The 20,929-nt window shown below is 38.8% G+C and overlaps 1 protein-coding gene across 2 annotated transcripts in view; it reads left to right on the top strand.

Annotated features, from left to right (window-relative positions):
• LOC149541076 (ATPase complex subunit) overlaps positions 1–20,929 on the top strand; it is a 175,651-nt gene that overhangs the window by 105,005 nt on the left and 49,717 nt on the right. The window contains exons 4-5 of one of the 2 annotated variants that reach the window (XM_089799800.1): positions 12,262–12,459; positions 13,201–13,278. In XM_089799800.1, coding sequence (XP_089655926.1) covers positions 12,262–12,459; positions 13,201–13,278 — 276 coding nt within the window. The remainder of the gene's footprint in view (positions 1–12,261; positions 12,460–13,200; positions 13,279–20,929) is intronic. The other variant, XM_089799801.1, reaches the window with a different exon arrangement.

The following is a 20,929-nucleotide window of genomic DNA, read 5'->3' as shown; positions in this document are numbered from 1 at the left end:
GTGTATTTTCTTCATAAAAAAATCAGAGGTGTTTTTTATATGTCAAAAGCTCAAATCTTTTATAGAAAAAGTCTGATCAACATATTATTACTCTTAGAACTGACAATGGGGGTGATTTTTGTTCCTTTGCCTTACCATTTTTGTGATCACCATGACATAAAGTGACAATTAACGAAACCCTTCAACCCTCAGCAATATGGTGTCATTGAGCGCAAAAACTTCACGATCACTAAAATGGCTCAGTCTATGCTTGAACCCAAGCAGGTTTCAAAGAAATTTTGGGCTGAAGATGTCCACACAGCCTTCTATCTTCTCAACCGCTCCTCTACCATTGCTGTCAAGACTCTGGAAGAGGCTTGGTCAGGTAATAAGCCCATAATCAGCCATCTCAAAGTTTTTGGCTCCACTGCATTTGTCTGGATCCCTAATGCTCAATACACCAAGTTAGATGCAAAGAGCTAGAAACCAATGGTAACTGGCTACAGTGATAATCACAAAGCCTACTGTGTGGTTGATATCGAGACTAATTGGTTTATCTTCAGCCATGATGTGGTCTTTGATGAGGAACGAGGGCCATTTCAACGCTCTCCTCCAATTATGTATTCAATAGATCAATCTCTCCTAGCTCAAGAGTTGAATATTCATCTCTCATAAGTTCCACCCAAGTGGAGGTCTTCAACTCTTCTTGTTCCTACCTCTCCTTCAGTTCCTTCTCCAACAAACTCACCTAGACATGCAGCCATACCACTTGATTTTGCCCAAGATTCATCTGACCTTATGTGGGATGATGATGGTCTCCTTGCACCTCCTGCTTCAGATGTTAGTGTTTCTAAAATTCTACACATGCTGGAATTTTATCTTAAATAGTAACATTGCATTAGAATTCATACAAACTATTTATTTCTTAGTCATTTGCATTTTTACAATTTTTGCAAATCATATAGAAATCATGAGCAAAAGAAAAGAATAATTTTCATTGTATAAATCATCAGTTGATATGTATGTTAGCCGACTGGACGGTCCGGCGGTGTTTCTGTATCCTGTAGCCGATGGTCCGGCGGTGTTTCTGTATCCTGTAGTCGATGGTCCGACGGTGTTTCTATATTTTGTAGCCGACAATCCGGTGGTGTTTCTGTATTCTGTAGCCGACAGTCCGGCAGTATTTTGTATTCTGTAGCTGACGTCGTCGGTAAATAGTTTGTAGCTGATAGAATATTTGTGGCGGACGGACTCCTCCGGGAAGGTTCGGCGGTAGTATTTATATCTCGTCTGGGATCATTGTAAATCATCATTCACCTACTATTGCGAATAATAATATAATTTTGCTGTTCATGTTCTATTGTCTGTATGCATTGATTTTCTTTACCTGTACGGTAAACATTTGCCGCCGTTGCCTTATGAATCTGGAAGGTGGGAATAATGAAGACTAATGCCAAATCAGCTTAACAAGGATCGGAATAAGGCGAAGGGAAAAGACGGAATCCGTATTGCACAAGAACATTTAATTCTGGCACAACAGGCAGACCGCCGAAGGAGGTTCCAGAAGCTTGCCGACAGAAACAGGAGTGCGAAGGACTTGTTGGAGGAGACTCGGCAGCGGGTGGAATTGGTGGAAGAAGCACGGGAGGAGTTCTTGAATTTGTGTTCGCCGAGGGAAGAAAATTTAGACGGAAGAGCATCAACTCGCACGGCTCGCAGTGCCGAGGGAGCACGAGCGTGGAGTGATCTCTTCGTCTAGGATAGACTTCCGCGGGAAACAATTTCTGAGGATCCTTATTCTTCACCAAGGTTCGTAGCTGTTGACACCTCCGGTGCGGAAGTGCAGACTGCCGGTGTGGGAGTGCCGACCGCCGGTGTGGGAGTGCAGATCGCCGGTGTGGGAGTTTAGATTGCCGGTGTGGGTGCCCTGACTGTGGGAGTGCCGATCGCCGGTGTAGGAGTGCAGACCTCCGTTGTGACAGTGCAGACCTCCAGTGTTATGGCGGGACCCAAAGAAAAGCTGCCGAAATTTGAAGGCGATGGTACAGCCGACCCCCTCCGACATTGTAAGACATGTGAGACGATTTGGCGGGCAAATGGAATCACAGATGCTGACGAATGGGTTAGGCAATTTTCGGCAACCCTATGGGGTGTCGCGATTGATTGGTTTTCGGATATGGATCCGCAGAAGCTGGATACATGGGATAACATTAAAAAGGAGTTCTTGGCGGAATTTAAACTCTTGCGGGATGATAATGAAATCGTAGCAAAAATTTTCAATACGAAACAGGGGAAGCACGAAACTGTCCGTGTCTATGTTAGGAGATTATAAGACTTAATAAACAAAATGGAAAGCAAGCCGGCGGACGGATTGCAAAAAAGGTGGTTTGTGGACGGCCTATGCTCACAGTTGCGGAGGAAAATGAAAATTGTACCCCCGTCGTCATATGTGGATACTTATAACAGAGCATTGGACCTTGAAAGTGTACAGAAGACAAAGAAGAAGAAAACTAGCTCCTCTGACTCTGATGACGACGAATCTGCTGGAGATGATAGCAGCGACGACGAAGGTAGTAGCAAAAAGGTTCGTGCCTTATAGAAGGATATGGTTCGAATGATGAAAGAGTTTAAAAATATGCAGAAAGAGCCAAAAGGAAGTGAGCTGTGGTGCACAGAGTGTAAGACAGACGGGCATACTAAAGGATCGTGTCCCAAGAACCAATTCTGTGACATTTGTCAGATCATGGGCCATTCGACAAAGTAGTGCCCCTTTAACATGAAGACAAGAGGATCTCCGCAGGTTTTTTCACACAGGAGGCTTCCCCGTCGGGCAGTAGCGGAAATACGAATAGCGCAGGTGCCACATCCGGAGGGTATAGGTATAATAGCAGAGGGCAAACTAACAATGCAAACAATAACAATAATAATGGAAGCCGAAGTCGAACCCAGTATGATGCAAACGGACGGCCGATTGTTCAATGCCGAGCATGTAATTTGTGGGGTCATTTTGCGTGGGATTGTACAACGGCAAACACACCGAAATTATTATGCAGATGGTGCGGACCCGGCGATCACGAAGATTCCAAGTGTCCAAAGGCTGGAGTAAACTTGATCACTATTGGCACGGATGTAGAGGAGGTTTTGGCAATTACACGGAGGCAAGCGGAGGAAAAGAGAAAAGCGGGGGAAGCGCAGGTGGACATTGCAAAGGCATCGTCAGCGGGGACATCTCAGTTGAAGGACATCACTGGCAACTTGGCAAGGAACTTTGCAGAACAAAACATTGTACGACAGATCTTACAAACGGAGATACCAGTCAAGATAAGTGACCTCTTTCTCACAATGCCCTAGTTACGGACGGCCATTCTGAATCATACACCGTTTCCGAAAGCACTGGAGGACATAGGAAGGGATAGTAGGGAAGTGATGACAACAGATCCAATGCTGCTGGCACTCACATCCGAACGGCATCCGGTGGTCGTCGAGATGGGGATTTTGGGAAATATTTTGACAGAGACAATTGTTGACGGAGGGTCCGGTGTGAATATCTTACCGGAGGATACCTGGAAGAAGTTGGGGAAGCCAACGCTGTGGCCACCTACATTCCAGTTGCTCACGGCAGACCAGCACGGGATCAAACCGTTGGGAACCTTAAGGGCGCAAACGGTAACTATTGGTACGCAACCATTTTTATTGGATTTTGTGGTCATTCCATTAAAAAGAAAAGGCTATGATGCTATTCTAGGACGGGATTGGTTGGTGCAAGCAAAAGTAAAACATGATTGGAAACGCAATACCCTATCAATGGAGCGCAGAGGCAAAAGATTCATAATTGACCTGCACACGCAAATGATTGGCGAGGAGGCAACATTGTCAGATTTTGACAGTGAAGGCGAGATTGATGACGAAGGAAAGAGGAGAATGGAACCGGATGAAGGAGTATTGAGACTTGACGGAGGTTCCAATGACGACGACCTGGACTCGATGAATGGCCTTTACCACTGGCAGATAGAAGACTATGAACTCTTTTCGAGTTGCAATATGTTAACGGTTGGCGAAGATGAGAAAAAGGAGGAAAACGAATGTCCGGAGGAATGCAGGGAAGCGGAAGAAGGAAAAGCTACCATGGCTGAAGCTGAGGGGAAGAACATACAGTTTGAACACAGAAAAACAAAAGATCCCATTGTCCGGTATATGGTGAATAGACCGCGCGGAAAGAAAAGGTTACATCGCAGCATAAAATTAGTGGAAGGGCACCGACAACAAGGAAATAATCCAATTGCGCGACGACTGCAGGCACAGTGGGCGACGGGGGTGGCACAGAACAAACGTAAGGCATACGACGGTCAGAATGCAATCAAAGTGGAAAAGTTTAAGGGCAGATGGGTTGGACCATATCAGATTTGGAAGGTCGGCGACAATGGAGCGATCAGATTATCAACTTTGGACGGGCAAAAGATACCTCCGGCAGTGAACAGATCCAAATTCAAAATATATGGTGCCAGGAAGACTCCGTCGCTGTCACAGGATGGCTAGCTGACTCCGTCGTCGTTGCAGAATGGCGACGCCTGGAAGCAAAATGGAGGTACCTCTGTTATTTAATTTCTTTTAGAAAAGAAAAAAAAAAAGAAAAAAAAGAAAAAAATTGAAAAAATAAAATAAAATTTGTTACAATAAAAAAAAAAAAAAAAAAGGGCTACGGACAGAAAGGCCCGCGGGCTGAAAAGTCCCGCGAGTAGTGAAACTCCAGCGGGTAGAAGACCGTGGGAGTTGGCGGAAGGTCCCGCGGCGGGAGTTTACGGAAAGTCCTGCGGATAGTCTGTCCGCGGGCAGCTGTCCGCAGGCATCAAGTTTTTTTTTCCGGCAGAACAAGAAAAAACAGAGAGAGCCCCCGCTTCCAGCATCCATTTTATAAAATCCTCGCCACAGGTAGCCGCCGGTGAAAGAATGGGCTGTGGGTAGGAGAAGAAAGGCCGCCGGTGAGGACAGAAAGGCCGCGGGTGAGGACAGCAAGGCCGCGAAAGGCCGCGGGTTGGAGAAGAAAGGCCGCGGAAGGGACGCGGGTTAAGACAAAAGATTCAGTTCCACCAGTCAGAGTTTCTTTTCCGCGCTGCAAAGGAAAAGACTTCCGCGGGGAAACAGACACATAAAGAAGAGTTCTTGTTCTGCCAGAAGGAGAAGAATTTCTGTGTGCAGAGGGATTTATGGTGGATTGTAGAGGAAGCAGTTATTCAAAACAAAATTCAAAAAAAAAAAAAAAAAAAAAAAAACAACGACATATTCAAGTTGTTTAGAATGAGTTACAGATGATGCCAAAAGGAAGGGGACACATCAGTGGTTGCTAGAAAGAGTGTAGAGTCGGCAGAAAATGGTAGAAATAGTTTGTTCCGTGCATTTTTGTGTGGGCTCCGAAGTGCATTTTTGTGTTGCCCCCTGGACCCCTAGTCGTGGCAGATATCAGTCGTAGGAGTCTGACCAGTTGAGAAGAGTTGAAGTTGCTGCAAGCATGGACTTTCTGTGTACCAGAGGCAGTGGGAGCAGGTGTTGGCTGTGAGGCTGTCTTGGTGGATGCGTAGAGAGCTCGGGAGGAGCTGATCATCCAGTTGGAGGTAGTGCAGCGAAACTTGGCTTAGGGTACTGAGGAATTGAAAACAGAGAAAGCAGCACAGGTGGCTATCAAGGTCAGCTTGAGGAGACAGTATTGTGTTAGCAGAGGCTACAGATGTAATGGGATGAATGTGGAAGTGATGTGACAGAAGCAAATTTCTCTTGTTGTAGTCACTCTATTAATGTATTTTGTTTGTTAATTTGTCTCAAATATTTTGTCAGTCGTCAGGAGACGACTTTTCTTTTTGGGGGGGATGGTGTTAGCCAACTGGACGGTCCGGCGGTGTTTCTATATTCTGTAGCCAACGGTCCGACGTTGTTTCTGTATCCTGTAGCCGACGGTTTGGCGGTGTTTCTGTATTCTATAGCCGACAGTCCGGCGTGTTTCTGTATTCTGTAGCCGACCGTCCGGCGGTATTTTGTATTTTGTAGCCGACGTCGTCGGTAAATAGTTTGTATCGGATAGAATATTTGTGGCCGACGGACTCCTTTGGGAAGGTTCGGCGGTAGTATTTATATCCCGTCTGGGATCATTGTAAATCATCATTCACCTACTATTGCGAATAATAATATAATTCTACTGTTCATGTTCTATTGTCTGTATGCATTGATTTTCTTTACCTGTACGGTAAACAATGTACAATTTTCAGTTCTACAAACATGGAATGAATTGAAAATGCTGAAAGTAAAAATCTCACACAAGCTGTGAGTTTAACTACTGCCTTTCATACATATTCAGAATATGAAAAAATAATACATATGAAGGTAGGGTTAGAGGTAACCAGTTATTGCCTTTTCAGCTTTTGACTGGTTAAGTGATCCTTGTTGATGCTGCTCTTGGTCTAACTTTTCATTTGCCAAGTTCCGGTGTACATTTCTTTGCTTAAGGAAAACAGTGGGGTTAGATCTTGAAAGATCTAAGCAATGACTGGATACCTATAACTAGTCATCCCACACATGTATTGTCTTTCCCTATTCTGAATACATATCAAAGATAGTAAAGTACATTCTCAGTGCTCAAGTGAGGAAAAAGTAGAAAAATATAATGTTGAAGGGACGTATTGTTTTTGATATGAAACCTTTCATTAATCAAGTATAAGCCTGTTAATTTCACAAGGAGTAGGTGCATAAAAAAAAACTATGGATGCAAATCATAGAAAGTGGTTTATGATTGTCACGAGCCTGTGCTTGAACCTCATAAAATACTCTTTATTTGCTGGGGTTGCATCTATAAATACATTCATGACAAGTTCAGGGTCTTGATGACGCACAAGGAATATTCCTTCAGTGATATACAATACAATAGCTATGACAGAGCAGAAACAACAATATTCAGAGATACTTTACAGTTTTACGTTGTGATCAAGTAATCATGATAAGAAGATTCATGATAAGAATAATAGTGTGCCAATATTATTCCTCTATGTAATCAATGAAAAGCATTTATATTCAGGTATCAGATTACTGAAACAAGGTGGAGAAGTGAATAATGTTTCTTCAAATTCAGCCATGAAGCCAACTTCATATCAGAAAAAACAAGAAAATGTCAACAGCAGTAGATTACCTTCAGCCAAGAGGATTAAGCCAATCATAAAACAAGAAGGGTAATGTGAAAAATGAGAAATGTAAACCCGCAGAATGAGGACTAAGAGACTGTAGTAGACGTGAAGATACGGGTATGTGCTGAATTTACAGAAGCTGAAATCTGCATTTGACAGGAGAAGATATGGGTACAATTAACTGGGGAGAAATTTGTGACATCCAGTCTCAGTAATGGTGGATATGCGTTCAAAGGAAGATTTGAATACAAAAAACGTGCCCAGAATTTACAAGAATACTTCATCCTGACATAAAACCACATAAATCTGTTAGAATATGAAAACCCAGAAAATGGCAAGTAAATGAATGGGGATTGCATTTTCCACAGCAGCCATATGTTAGACAACAACATAACTAACAGAGCAAAACTTTGATAATGGCGGCTCAAGCAAAGCAAATATGCCCAAAACATCATAAAGAGCAGATCATAAAATCATTTTCAGCATTATCCTTCAAATGATGGCTCTAAAATCATGACAGATGAAAATGAATAGACGAGCCCAGCAAGGAGAGAAAATTAAAAAGAACTACAGTAATACCTTATATTGCTTTCAGAATCGGATGTCTAAGCTAAAAAGGACAAAAGATATCAAATATAGCGGTTGCATAATGATGGGAAACCAGATGTATTACCTCTAGCATCATAAGACTTCAGCCACACTACCAAACCCTCATATACGGCAGCTCCAGCAACAAAGAATAAGATGCAAGTGAAAATAAAAGCAAAGCAAGGAGAAGAAATAATATGCTCCAGATGCTTAGTTTTTTTTTCCAGATTTGGCTACCAATTTCAAACAACAGAAAATTCTTTGCCTCCAGAAAAACAATCAGTGTTAGTGCTGCAAATAACAACATTACCTTTCAAATTTGGCGACTTCCAGTCATGGCAGTTTCAAAAGGTAGCTACGTGGTAGTTCAAAGTTCCAAAATATTGCAGCTCAAAAACCTTTTTCAAAATCCCAGTTTGCATAAGAACAATAAAATGCAGAGAAAATCATGGTTCCAGTCGAGTGAAATGACTGCAATAGAGGAGCAACTTCAGAAAGTCCTCATGGCGGCTTTCAAACCCTAGCTGCAGTTTTTCCCAAGCCCTCCAAGCAAATACGATATGCAAAATGAGAGGAGTTTAGGTTTTTGCAAGAACATAAACTCCTTATTTCCTTTTCATAATCTTTGAAGTCCGTGGGTTTTTGATGGTATTTAATTCTCATTCTGTTTGTATTAAGTTCATGTGCCATGGGGTGTGGAAAGGTTGGGTTAAGTATAAGTGTTTTAACACTTAGTTTTCTAATTTAAAAATATTTGCATTTTAATAGGGTTATTAATTGGTATTTATTTTAGCCATTTTATAATTTTATTTAATTAAATGCAAATATATAGACCTTTTCCAAGTCATGTCCTTTTTTTTTAATCTTGTGCTTACAAATTTTTAGGGATTTCAAGTCAGTTGTGTCATGTGTCTATAGAGTGGAGGTTAAGTTATTGTGAGAAGACTAAGTTTTAAAATAGTTGGAGTCATGGAGAGTAAATCTGGGGGCTTTTTGAGTCATTTCAGGACTGTGGGTCGAATTTTGACCTTGTCTTGACAGTTTGAAGCCGTTTATTTACATTTTGAGTCTTTTGAGGGCAGTTTTGGTGAGTCATATGTCTCTTTATGGCTTTGTGGACCTTTTTCAAAGGTGGAATCTTATTTCATGGGATGTTAGGTCCTCTTTTTGAGGCTATTTTCTGGTATCTGACCCAAGGGTTGTGTTTGTATTTAGTAAAGTTTTGGACTCACTTTGGGGGCAGTTCTGATTATGCAAAGAAGGTTTATGTGACATTTGTTTTGTTCTTAGCATTTTTGTGTAGAAATTTGTAACTCATTTTGGAAAGATCAAATACAAGTGACAGTGGCTGAGTTTATGTTATCTGAATCTATTTTGGAGCCTTCTCTTGTTTTTGTAATTCTGTGTGTATTTTTAGGTGATTTGATAAAGACAACTAGTGAATCATCATTTTTCCATGTTGCTTTGTCTCACCCAAACACCTAGTTGCAGAAAAGTATGTTTGTTTGCATGTTGTAGTTCATGTTTTAAAAGGTGAAGCTCATAAGAGAGGCATCTGTTTTCCTCCTTATTCTGGTTCATTTTTAGACCTTATTACAAAATATTTGTGCAAGCCTATACAAAAAGGAAGTGTTTTGTATTCATTCAGATAGTTTACTAATCCCTCCTAGTTACCAGTATTTGAACTTCCATATCATATTTTGGTGTATCACCTGGTTCTCTAGTCTAGATTTTAAGATATTAGGTTCATTTTAGTAACTTCTATCCCTTTTCCCCACAAGTCCATGTTAGTTTTCTGGAGTTATCAGTGATTATCCAATAGATGTAAGCATTTCCCACATGCAGAAATGAATCCCATGTTAGGCAAGATTGTTAAACTTGTTTAGTTTAAGAGGGTTCAAAATTTTAGCCTTAACAGTTAGCACTTCTACTCTCTGGCCTAAGTGGTGGGCTAAGACAATTAGTGATCTTCATGATGATGAGCTCAAGGGTAGAACTGCTCGGAAAAGAGAAAACCTTCAGACCCTGTAAAATTTTCTCTCATGACCAACATTCATAGTGTGTATGAACCTCAAACATACATAGAGGAAAAATGAATACCTAAGTGGGAAGAAGCTATGAAGGTTGAGCACCATAGCTTGTTGAAAAATAACACTTGGGTTATGCTAGATCTTCCATTAGGAAAGAAACCCGTCAATTGCAAATGGCTTTACAAAGTCAAATACGAAGCTGATGGACAAGGATCATCTAAGTGGACTTCATATTTGACATCTTAGATCTGAATTTGGCTTCTGATTTGTAGGATTTGGACTTGGAATTCCTGATTCAAGCTTTTGGAATTGGAAGAAATCAGATTCTGCAGTCTTAAATTGGATTTGGAACACCTGACCACCTGGTTTTCAGAATTTGAATGAGGAATAATCTCCGAGATTGGAAATGGATACTGAATTTTGGATTTGGAATATGATCAGGTTTGCACTAATATATTTTTTATTAGAAACTGGAATTGAGACTCGCAAATTTTAAAGTGTTTAAGGATTAGAATTCTAATTTTGGAAAGAGGAAATCAGGTCTGAAAATTTGGATTTGCACCCTTGGAGTCTGAATATGGCGGACATGGCTCAAGTTTTTGGATTTTCTTTCATTACCTTCAACCTTGGCACATATGATGGGTGTTTTGGCGCATGGGAGAGGTTTTTTGAATTTTTTTTATGCCTTATCCCTGCCCATGTCCTTGGTGCGCCCTGCTACTTAGCTTTGTAATTCTTGTTTTTGGTCTTTGGCTTTAGGCACACCTAGTTAGGATGCAAGGAGATGCAGGCCAAGGACGTTTTTCAGGAATCGTTCTGATTTCATCTTTATTCCTGCCTTATTAGTTCATGTGCCTCCCATATTTGGACTTAGGATTTCAGCATTTTGTCTTCCAACTTTCCCTGTATTGGAGCAAGGCACACAGAGAGGAGATTCTAGGATTATTCTTAGTCTCCGTTTATACTTTTACGAGCTCATGCACACCTATGCTTCTTCTCTTAGGCATTTTGCATGTTTTTGTTCCTTCATATGATTGTCCTTGTTGAGTCTCTATTCCCCCCCAAGTGCTTAAAGCTGCCACTTTGTGCATCCTTCTCCATTTCTTATTTGCTTCTTGGGTCATTCCTTCCCTATCCCGAGCCACATTCTCCCGTGTTGTGTTTTAACTAGTGCTTCTTTCTTAAGCTCTCTTCATTGAGTGGCATTCAGACTCTTCTTTGAATTACCTGCCCCATTTCCTATCAATCTCCATCCTTCTATAATTAAATCCTGATTTTCTTGTCATTTGACATATCTCCACATCTTGATACGTGCTTTTAAGTGCAAAATGACAAAGATCTCCATTCAAGTGTAATCCATATGACCAATGAGGGTCTCTCTTTCTTCACCTTCATTTTAACTCCATTTATTCATCATCATACAGAAGTCGCTGTATCTCTAGTAATTTCTCTTGATACTCAACATTGTCCAGTTTTCAGTTGCTTGTGATGGTTGTAGACTTCTTCATTGTTCTTGGAGTAGTTTCTAGACTTCTTCGTCGTTTTCGAACAGCTCTGAAGTGTGATTGCTTCATTGCCCATTGATTCCAAAGACCTTGTAAGGGCTTGCTATCTTTACTGTTCTATTCCATTCTTATTCTAGGCAGTTTCCGAAGATGCCCTTGACCTAATCTCTGATTATGCAAGGTGTTCGCCATAGAATGTACACCTTAGCAAAAAGATTCCAAACATGGAATGACAAAGCGCAGACCTAAACTAGCCTAAGGACATGAAAAAAACTGGGGGTCCCTGTCTGCAACAGGGCGTCTGTCCCAAGCACAACAATATTTAACTATATTCTGTTAACAGTTTGCTTGTTAAGAAGGTATTTGTTTTCTTTTGCTTGTCAGATTTGTGGTAGAATCTAGTTTTAAAGAGAGAGCTGCTAGCCTTGCCATTAGTATTACTAGTTACATGTGGATTCTGTTTGCATTCTCATGTTTGTGATTGTAGATGGAATTCATCTATGGCCGTTTTTTGTGTTCATACTTATTATATAACAATATTGTTTCGATAAGTAGGAAATAATTTCCACAGCAAGTCAAATTGTGATATTGCTATCAGGATTTAACTGTGTAATTTCGAGTCAAACTCATTAACCCATGTTTCATGAGTAGCGATTCAACATGAATCCATCTCTCATGAGAATAAATGGAACACTTAGCACTCATTGGATCTAGGTGATGCTCATAGGGGTGAAGCACTGGGACTTCCTGGGAGGTCACCCATCCCAGTACTACTCCAGCCTGAGTGCGCTTAACTACGGAGTTTCCTCCATAGTTAAACCCAAAGCTTGCAACCCCATTTGCAAAACCTTCACCAAGTGTTGTTTGACTCAAAATTACACAGTTAAATCCTGATAGCAATATCGCAATATTGTTTTTGTTCTCATACAACATGCATATTGAAATAACTAGTTAATCACTTGGTTAACTTTAAAACATCTTGTGCTTGTGCAGATTGGCTTTGCGAATAAAACTCTAATTCCAACAATTGCTGCCAAAAAGTTTCCAAAATTAGTTGTAGAATTTACAAATGGTAGAAAATGTTCTCTGCCTGTTGAGGCTGCAAAGTCTAATGATCATATAGACTGCAGTGATACAACTGCCTGTGCAAATGCAACACTTATATGCCTTTCTTTTCGTGCCAGTTCTCAGGTTGGTAACATGTCACGTTTTAAAGTTGTATTTGCTTTATAGTATTTACCAAAATGGCTTTTAAGACCTCAGAAAAATAAAATACCATTGATTTTACAAAAAGTAATTTGTACTGGAATATTCTACTTATATTTAGCTTTATTTTTGTGATCTGTTTTACTTAAATAACTTCATTTTTGTTATCTGTTGGTTGATTAAATTTTTGAGATAGCAGAACTAGTATCAGTTTGAGTGAGATATATTTTTCCATACAGAATTGTGTCATATATTTGTAGCTTTTCATCTGTGTGAATGATACAGAAGTTCAGTTACTTTTACCTTTTCCTGCTTGCTCATGAATATTAATATTATGTCTTTCTTTATATTATATGCTATTGGTGAAATAATATTATACCTATTGACATGTCTTTAATTAGTAGTGCTGTAATATTTGGTGCCTGAAGAGAACTCAGCTATACTGAGAGAGGGCAGGAGGGTGTAGGGGTGAATGAGCATAATTACAAACTTTTATTTTTCAAAATTTAATTAACCACAATAGCAATATTTCAAAACTCAATCATCCACAATAGTAACATATATACAATATTTAGCAATTAGAGACACAAGATAAACACATGATTTATGTGGAAACCCCGGTGAGAGAATACCGTGGCAAAATGTTGCTTTTGTTTTATAAACTTATTACAATCTTTGTAGACATTAACTCACAGGAGATACTAATCCCCTTTAGTTGATTCGTAGGGGCCAATCCATTGGAGAAACCAATCCCCACAACTGAGCTCCAAATCAGCAAGATACACTAATCTTCATGAATACAAGGTGCCAACTTCTAAAAAAAATAATGCGATTAGTACTTGATCTTATTCTTGAATCAGATCTTCTTTACAAATTGGTTCAAAGATTTGCTAAAATGTGCTTTAATATATGCTCAATACATCTCTTAGATCTGCTCAAAGTTCTTCAAATTTGCTTCTAGTCGTCACCGATTTCTGTTCATAGATCTGCAATAATTATGTTTTGAAGTCTGCGATATGATCTTTTCATAAATCTGCAACGACATCTTTCTTAAGTCTTCTACAAAAACTTTTTATTTCTTCTCTTCTATGTGAAAGATATTCAATGAATGCTCACATAATGAACTTCCAAATGATACCTCCTCATCATTTAATGCACACCTGCTTACTACGTTAGCCAAAGCAGAAATATTTTTTTTATTTAATAAATTCTTTCCCGAAAATGAGTGATCATCCTAGGGAGGTCAGCTAAGCAGAAATAATATAATCATGGAATCACTCCACCTGATAGATTTGTAAGAATCCTAGCTAAGCCTTTAATCGCAGATTCTCTGCATGCAAGTTGTCATGGAATTACTCATCATGACATCCACCTCCCATCACGGATTCTCTCCACGTGATGTCATCTTGGATTCTCTCCGCATGATGATCAGTCTTAGAGCAAAAGAGTTATAATAGCTGATTCTTAGAATCTTATTTATTCACACAGGAATAGAAATAGGCACAACAAAAAAAAATGTCAGTTCCATTTAAGTGTAAAAGTTAGCCATACCTAGCTTGTTTCTAAGAAAATTTCACAAATATGACAAGCATTAAGATCATATATGAGAATGATGGGGATACCATAAGAAATCCCTCTTAATCGGGACTTACTTTAATCACCAAGAGAAGATGGCAATTGGTAACCTCCCTTTGAAGATGAAATCTCCCTCTAAAGATCAACATCTCCCTCTAAATATCAGCATCTTGATATACATTATGTCAAATCAGTCTCATACTGCAAATTGCCATGTTCATAGCACACAATCTTTCATTATCTTGATCCATCCCACAAGCAAGCAAGAGGGATTGGTAAAATCATCTTGTCATAGATATAAATGCTAAAGCCGTACTTATTTCTAGATATATAACAAACTTTTAGTGTAACTCAGGGACTCACACCCCCCTCCCAAACCTTGAAGTACCCATCCCTGAGATGTCCTTGCACCGAGTACTTGAGTACCCAAGTACCCCACCTCCGCCATTCAATAACCATGCTGCAACTAGGATGGGAATTTGAATTTCTATATGAATTTTGATTTTTGAATGTTACTATTGGGTATGTAATATGTTACTTTGTTGAATGTTCAATAATTGTAGTTCATGTTGCAATTTTGCTCTGTCCAAGTATTTTAATTTGGTATGTTACATCATCTCATAACTAGCATTTCAAGTTCTATGTATACTATACAACACCCCTTCCTGCCCTATCCTCCCGTTGCTGTTGTCCCTAGCCATCTCCCCACCGTCCCAAAAACGAGGTCTATTTTTCCCACGTCCCAGAAACTCATCCCAGTGTCCCGGTGTCCCAACGTACCCTAGTACTGGGGTTACACTGAAAATTTATAATAAAAATACAAAATAGAGTACTTATCTTGATTTTGGTGCCAATCCATCCTCTTGCAACTTCATAAAAACTATCTTCTCCAATATACAATATCATTGATAACAAAGAAGTTATAATCAACACTTTTAGAATACTTGTGGACAATACTTCTGAGCCATACTCTTCCATAATCGTTATAAACGAAATTTTGAGAAGATAATATTTATTGAAGGTGCTCGAGTCTTTGAAAGATCAAATTGTGGAGCTCACGATTTTTTTGAGAATCATGCAAATTAGACGATCATATTGAATATGAATGTCTTTGTCATGCTCTGTGCATGAACATCTAAACATGTAGGTACAGGGAGGACAACCGCTTTAGATGAAAATAATTTTCTTTTAAGAGGAAGACATTTGTTGCTTTTTTGCCAACCATTGAATGAAAGATCAACTAAGACACATGGGTAATCAAACAAACACAGCCATCGCACTCATGAACTTCACTCAGAAACAGACGACTGAAAAACAATCCTTTTCAGAATATCGAACTCAACACAAAAGTATTCTTATCGACCAAAGCTTGGGTCATGATAATCTGAACAAGAAAAATTCCTCCTGAAAATGCAGATCTCTTAAAAATGATAACTCATCATCTTCATTAGGCACAAACTCTGCCTTTCTGATTTCATAATGTGAGCCCTTCACGCCTGATAATGACTGAAGAAATTTGTACAATGCTAATACAAGATACAATGCTAAAGACCAAGGTTAGATATGCAGCGCTCACGATAGAAATCTTGAAGCCGAGAATGAAAAAGAAAGAACCATTTTAAATGATCGCAGTCAATTTGCTATTGACTCCTAGTTTAGTCGAGCCAAAAAAAGCATATGCATATTGAAAGCACCACACATGGATATAAGACCGACCTCTGCAATCATAGACGCCACTCTCCAAGCACCATAAAATTTAAGTGTCGATTCTAAATACCACTTCAAGCTTGTTTGCTTAGAATACAACATTAATGCATACGTTGATACTCTCCATAGCCCAATAAAACTTTCCGCCTCCTCTCCCTTTTGTTGATGATCAAAATTGGACTTTAATTTCTTCAGAGAATAATATTGCCTTCTGCGGCTCCTGTCACATGAAATACTCCTATTGACAAGAACATATGGGTCGAGAGAAAACTCAAAGTGACGAGTGACTTGTAGAATGAATAATTAACAATAGATTGGAACCACAATATTTTCTTCAACCATGGGATGCACCTCTAGATGCAACTATCATGGGTTACTCTTCCCAAGAATCCAATATGTAAATTAAAACTGACGACGTGATTCCAATCATAACGTCTCTGAAGAATACCATTACTTACCGATGACCTTACATGCCATGGTGGTAGTTTCTTTGGAAAAACACGACAATAGGTATGCCAACATAGCACTGTTGGAGATTATTTTATTTTAATTGAACCATGATTATCGTGAACCTCACTAGAAATCGAAAGTTACAAGAAATGCACAATCATAAAAAAAAATGATTGAATTTCCCCCAACTTCAGTGTTGTGCAATACACAAAAAAACCAAGAAACCAGAAACAAATAAATTTTCTCTCTAATTGCATGACGACAAATACACATATTGTCATGTCCCCTCTTTCGCGCTAGTTCTTTTGGTGCCTGGTTAATCTATCTCCACATATGGATAGATTAACGACATTAGCAGTAGGGATGCCTGCCAGTCACAAGGGAAGATTTGTCTTAAGTTCGTTATTTAATGTATTAAAGTACTTTAATAAAGTTACTTTATGTTTTAATAAGGCATTCACTTTATAAAGTGACTTAAGTGACTAGAAGAAGAAATTGGTGTTTTATCTCATATCTCTTATTCCAACACTTTTCCCTCGCTTTGAGGTTATAAATAAGAGACTCTGTCTTAGGAAAGAATGCAATGAATATATGTGATAAAACAAATCCTAAAAGGTTGCTTTGATGTGACTGGATTTTCCTAAGGACGAAAATCCTTAAGGAAAAAGGTAGAGTCTGGATGCAAAACTAGCACTCTCGTGGTACTTTCAGAATTGACAAATGGAACGATCCATTAGCATCCAGAGATTGCAGCTCTAGGATAGAACAGGTGATTGAAGTTTTTGAGATTAAGCATCACACAGATCGATATCTGCATATCTAAGGCTGGGATGGCTAAGAATAGCATCAGTTGCTTCACAGCAGTTGATAAACACTTCAGATCAGTATATTCATGTGACCACCTCAACCAAGAGTAACAGGTCAAGGTCATAATAGGGGCAACTCACGGGCGAAAATACCTGCAAGGGGGATGTCTTTGCATTTGCAGTGAGTAGGGAGTAGACTCAAGGAGTTGGATGACGCCATTTGCATTCCGCGGGGCCACATCTCAGAACAAGTGATCTGCAAGGGTGGCAACAATGTTAGGACGTGGTAACACATACAACTGGTGTTGGCTTAGTTCAGATAGTAATCGACTTACAACACCAGGTAGCTGAATGTTGAGGCTTTGGGAGGACGTTTGAGCAGTCTCAGACACTCAGTGATATGCACACTACTAAGGATCTGTATGTTAGTTGTACAGCCTGCTATCCATTCTTTGTATGTTCTTAATGTATCTGAACTTGGAATCTTTAGATTTGCATTCTGTAAAATTGTTGTTGGTAAATTAATCTTGATTATCCTTTATGAATGCAACATTGTGTTTCGAAATGCCAAATAGAACTTACTGAAGTTATAAATTCATAAGTTTATAGTAGTGGTATTATTTCATTTATGAGAACACATCAGCATGGTGGTATGGCAGCAGTCAGTGCGCTTAAGGAACTGTTTTCAGTGTGCTTAAGGAACTGCTTACATGACTACTTGTAACAAACAGTTTTTCATAACAAAATAAAGATGATAGAGAAAAAGTTTTCCCTAACTGAGTTCCTTTTTATGGGACATTAACTGCTTTTAGCTACCAATGATTCACTGAAATAACCATGCTCAACTGAGATAACTATAACAATGTTCAACTGAAATAATGATCAATTGTAATAACTATAATAACAATTAACTAAAAATAATTGTATCAACGATCAACCGAAATAACTAAAATAATGATTAACTGAAATAACTTATCAATAATCAACTATAATAATGATTAATTGAAATAATTGTATCAGTGATCAACTATAATAACTGAAATAATGATTAACTATCTTTCCTTACATTCAAGTAAAATAAATGCTTAACATGAAAAGAAGAAGAACATACAAGTAATATCCGATGAGTTTTTAGTTGGTTGTGCAAGCCTCGACTTTCAGTAAGAGGAGAAGCATTGACTTAGGCTAAACCTCCCAACCTTGAACCATACTTATCCCTACACAATCTATTGAATTAGAAAGGTCCTCCCTACCTTAGGATCGGGTTTGGGATACTTTTAGTCCAGCTACCTGAGCATTCCGATGTTTAGAATGTCTGCATAGTTATGAATGGACATGTCTAAATAATTGGCACCATTGACATCAAATGATCATAGATGACAAACATGCCTTAAAACGACCTTGGCCAAGGTTTTCTGATGGGTTCAATGACCCGATCACCACTGCTTGACTTGACAACAGGGAAACAATAAAATGGACGAGCATGAGCTATTAAATGAAATTATTTTAGATTTATTGTATCATATCAGACTTTTATTTTTATGTCAATGCAGATTCCATCTCACCTTTTCACCTTTTCCATAGCTATATAGCCGGGTAGTCCTAGTTGCTCGAATCTTAGAGCAATTGACTGTCTGTTGATTTATGAGCATTATATATTTCCAATTTATCACAATCTATGATTTGAAAAATGTGTTCTTCAGACTTGCAAAAAATATCATTTGATTCTGATTCCAGTGGCATAAATAAATCATGATTTCATAACATGGTTTCTTTGCTTTTATTTGCCATAAACATAATAACTTAGAGAAGGTCAATCCTATGATGTTAAGTAATATGATTTGCATCATGTTGTAAACTGTAGCTTACTGCTATATCATTAGAATGCAGTAACAACTGATAAAGAAAACATATTGCAATACTTTGGTTTTGGTTAACCACATAATCTGATACAATATGGAGGGAAGATGATGTCTTGCTGGACGCTAGATCAATCCGACTCACTCTTCTTGTAGGAGAGGTCTTGAACACAAATACTAGTATGAAGATTGCTCATGATTTAAAACAGAACATTAGTATAACTAACAAATTGTGGAAGGAACAATGCAATGGTTACTAATGATATCTGCTGAGATATTGGTGCTAAGATAAACGTGGGCAGAATTTTGGAAGAAGACAGGTGAAAAACATGGGAGTTGGGTGCTTGAAAAATAAATGTATTCCGCCTCCCTCGACTTCATAATATAAAGAGATAATAAGTCTCTTTGGCTTCCACGAAGCTGTAACATAAAAGAAATGTCTTGGCTCTTGGATGCCAAATAAATGTGCCAAGTGTTCAATCGGTTTTAAGCAAGAAAAAGAATAAAAAGATGGAAGAAGATTTGAAGGTTATAAATCGAAGAAGATATATTTGTGAGGTGGCATCATTTTATTATAGAGAAAATAATATTATGGTGCCAGTTTATTTTATATCTATGTGTACGTACATAGGTACATATTATAATAATATGGTGAAAGATCAATCAAAACTTTTAAGGTACACATTATATTTTAATTAAGTTAATTTATGTTTTAAATTGTTTATTTAATAGCTCATATGGGTCCTTCGATTGTATCCTGAAGTTCAAGTCGGTAGGTCCTTACCATGGCAATTTAAGATCATACTTGTCAACCTGATGACTGGATTAAGTTAGTATCCCGTTCCGTTAATCCCATTTAGCAATGCTTCCCCCCTTCATCTTCTCCTGCAATCACCCGTGCAATATTTCCACGATAATAGGTTCCATAATAATTTTCATATAAACATTTAAAAGAATTTAATTATTAACCATAATTCCAAAATCAAGCAATTGCTAAACATCACATGACAAATAATGGATAACGACTATCTTCATTAACAGCTAATACAACGGATATAAATAACTACCTACTTCACATGATTATAAAAGAAAAATCCATTCAGTCTAACGGCTATGAATATGTTGGATGGATATTTTGCAACCAATAGTTTTGGGTAAAAATCCAATCGCAAAATAGGATAACCAGCCATAGAGTGTGAGACACTCTCTGCTACCTTAAAGGGAAGGCCCCCCCCCTCCACACCATTCTTTGGATCAACTCAAGGTAAGCAAGAAGGCGAGAGATTTTATAAATAGGGTATTATCAATATCCTTTCTTCTTAACTTTCAAAAAAGAATCCGCTTACTTGTAGAGCGAGTAATGGGCAGAGAAAATCTCTAACTACATTTCTATCAAGCACTGGAAACAATGATACCTATAAACCTTCACTAACTCAAAGGCTAGTTGAAAGTGTACCGGTTTGGCTCTAAGTTCGATCGTACTTCTATATGGAAAACTTTACAGTTAGGGCACAAAGATGTCGTCAGTAGAAATTGTGTAGCCGACGGGTTGATGTCGTCGGTAAAGATTGTCTAGCTGACGGGTTGATGTCGTCGGTAAGGATTTTGTAGCCGACGGACCCCTTCGGGAAGGTTCGGTAGGAAGTATTTATATCTTGTTTGGGATCATTGTAAATCATCTTATCTGATCTTATGCTCCGTATGTAATCTGTTGGCATATGCAAATAAAAGAGTATTGTTGTTGCTGTTCTTATTCATTGTCATTGTTTGTGTGCATCAATCAATTAATCTATGCCGTAAAACATTTGGTGCCGTTGCCCTATAGACTTGAAAGGAATGAGGAATGAAGCTTAATGCCAAATCAGCTTAACAAGGATCGAAATAAGATAAAGGGGAAAGATGGAATACGTACTGTGCAAGAAAATTTAATTTTGGCGTGGCACGCCGAACACAGAAGGAGGTTCCAGAAGATTACCGACAGATACAGAAGTGTGGAAGAATTGTTGGAGGAGAGTCGACAGCGGGTGGAATTGGTGGAGGAAGCAAGGGGGGAGTTTT

This window comes from Cupressus sempervirens, chromosome 9 (assembly GCF_028749045.1).
Source record: "Cupressus sempervirens isolate cs-2001-9-10 chromosome 9, ASM2874904v1, whole genome shotgun sequence".
In the NCBI taxonomy this organism is placed as follows: domain Eukaryota; kingdom Viridiplantae; phylum Streptophyta; class Pinopsida; order Cupressales; family Cupressaceae; genus Cupressus; species Cupressus sempervirens.
This window is presented reverse-complemented; position numbering and strand designations above follow the sequence as displayed.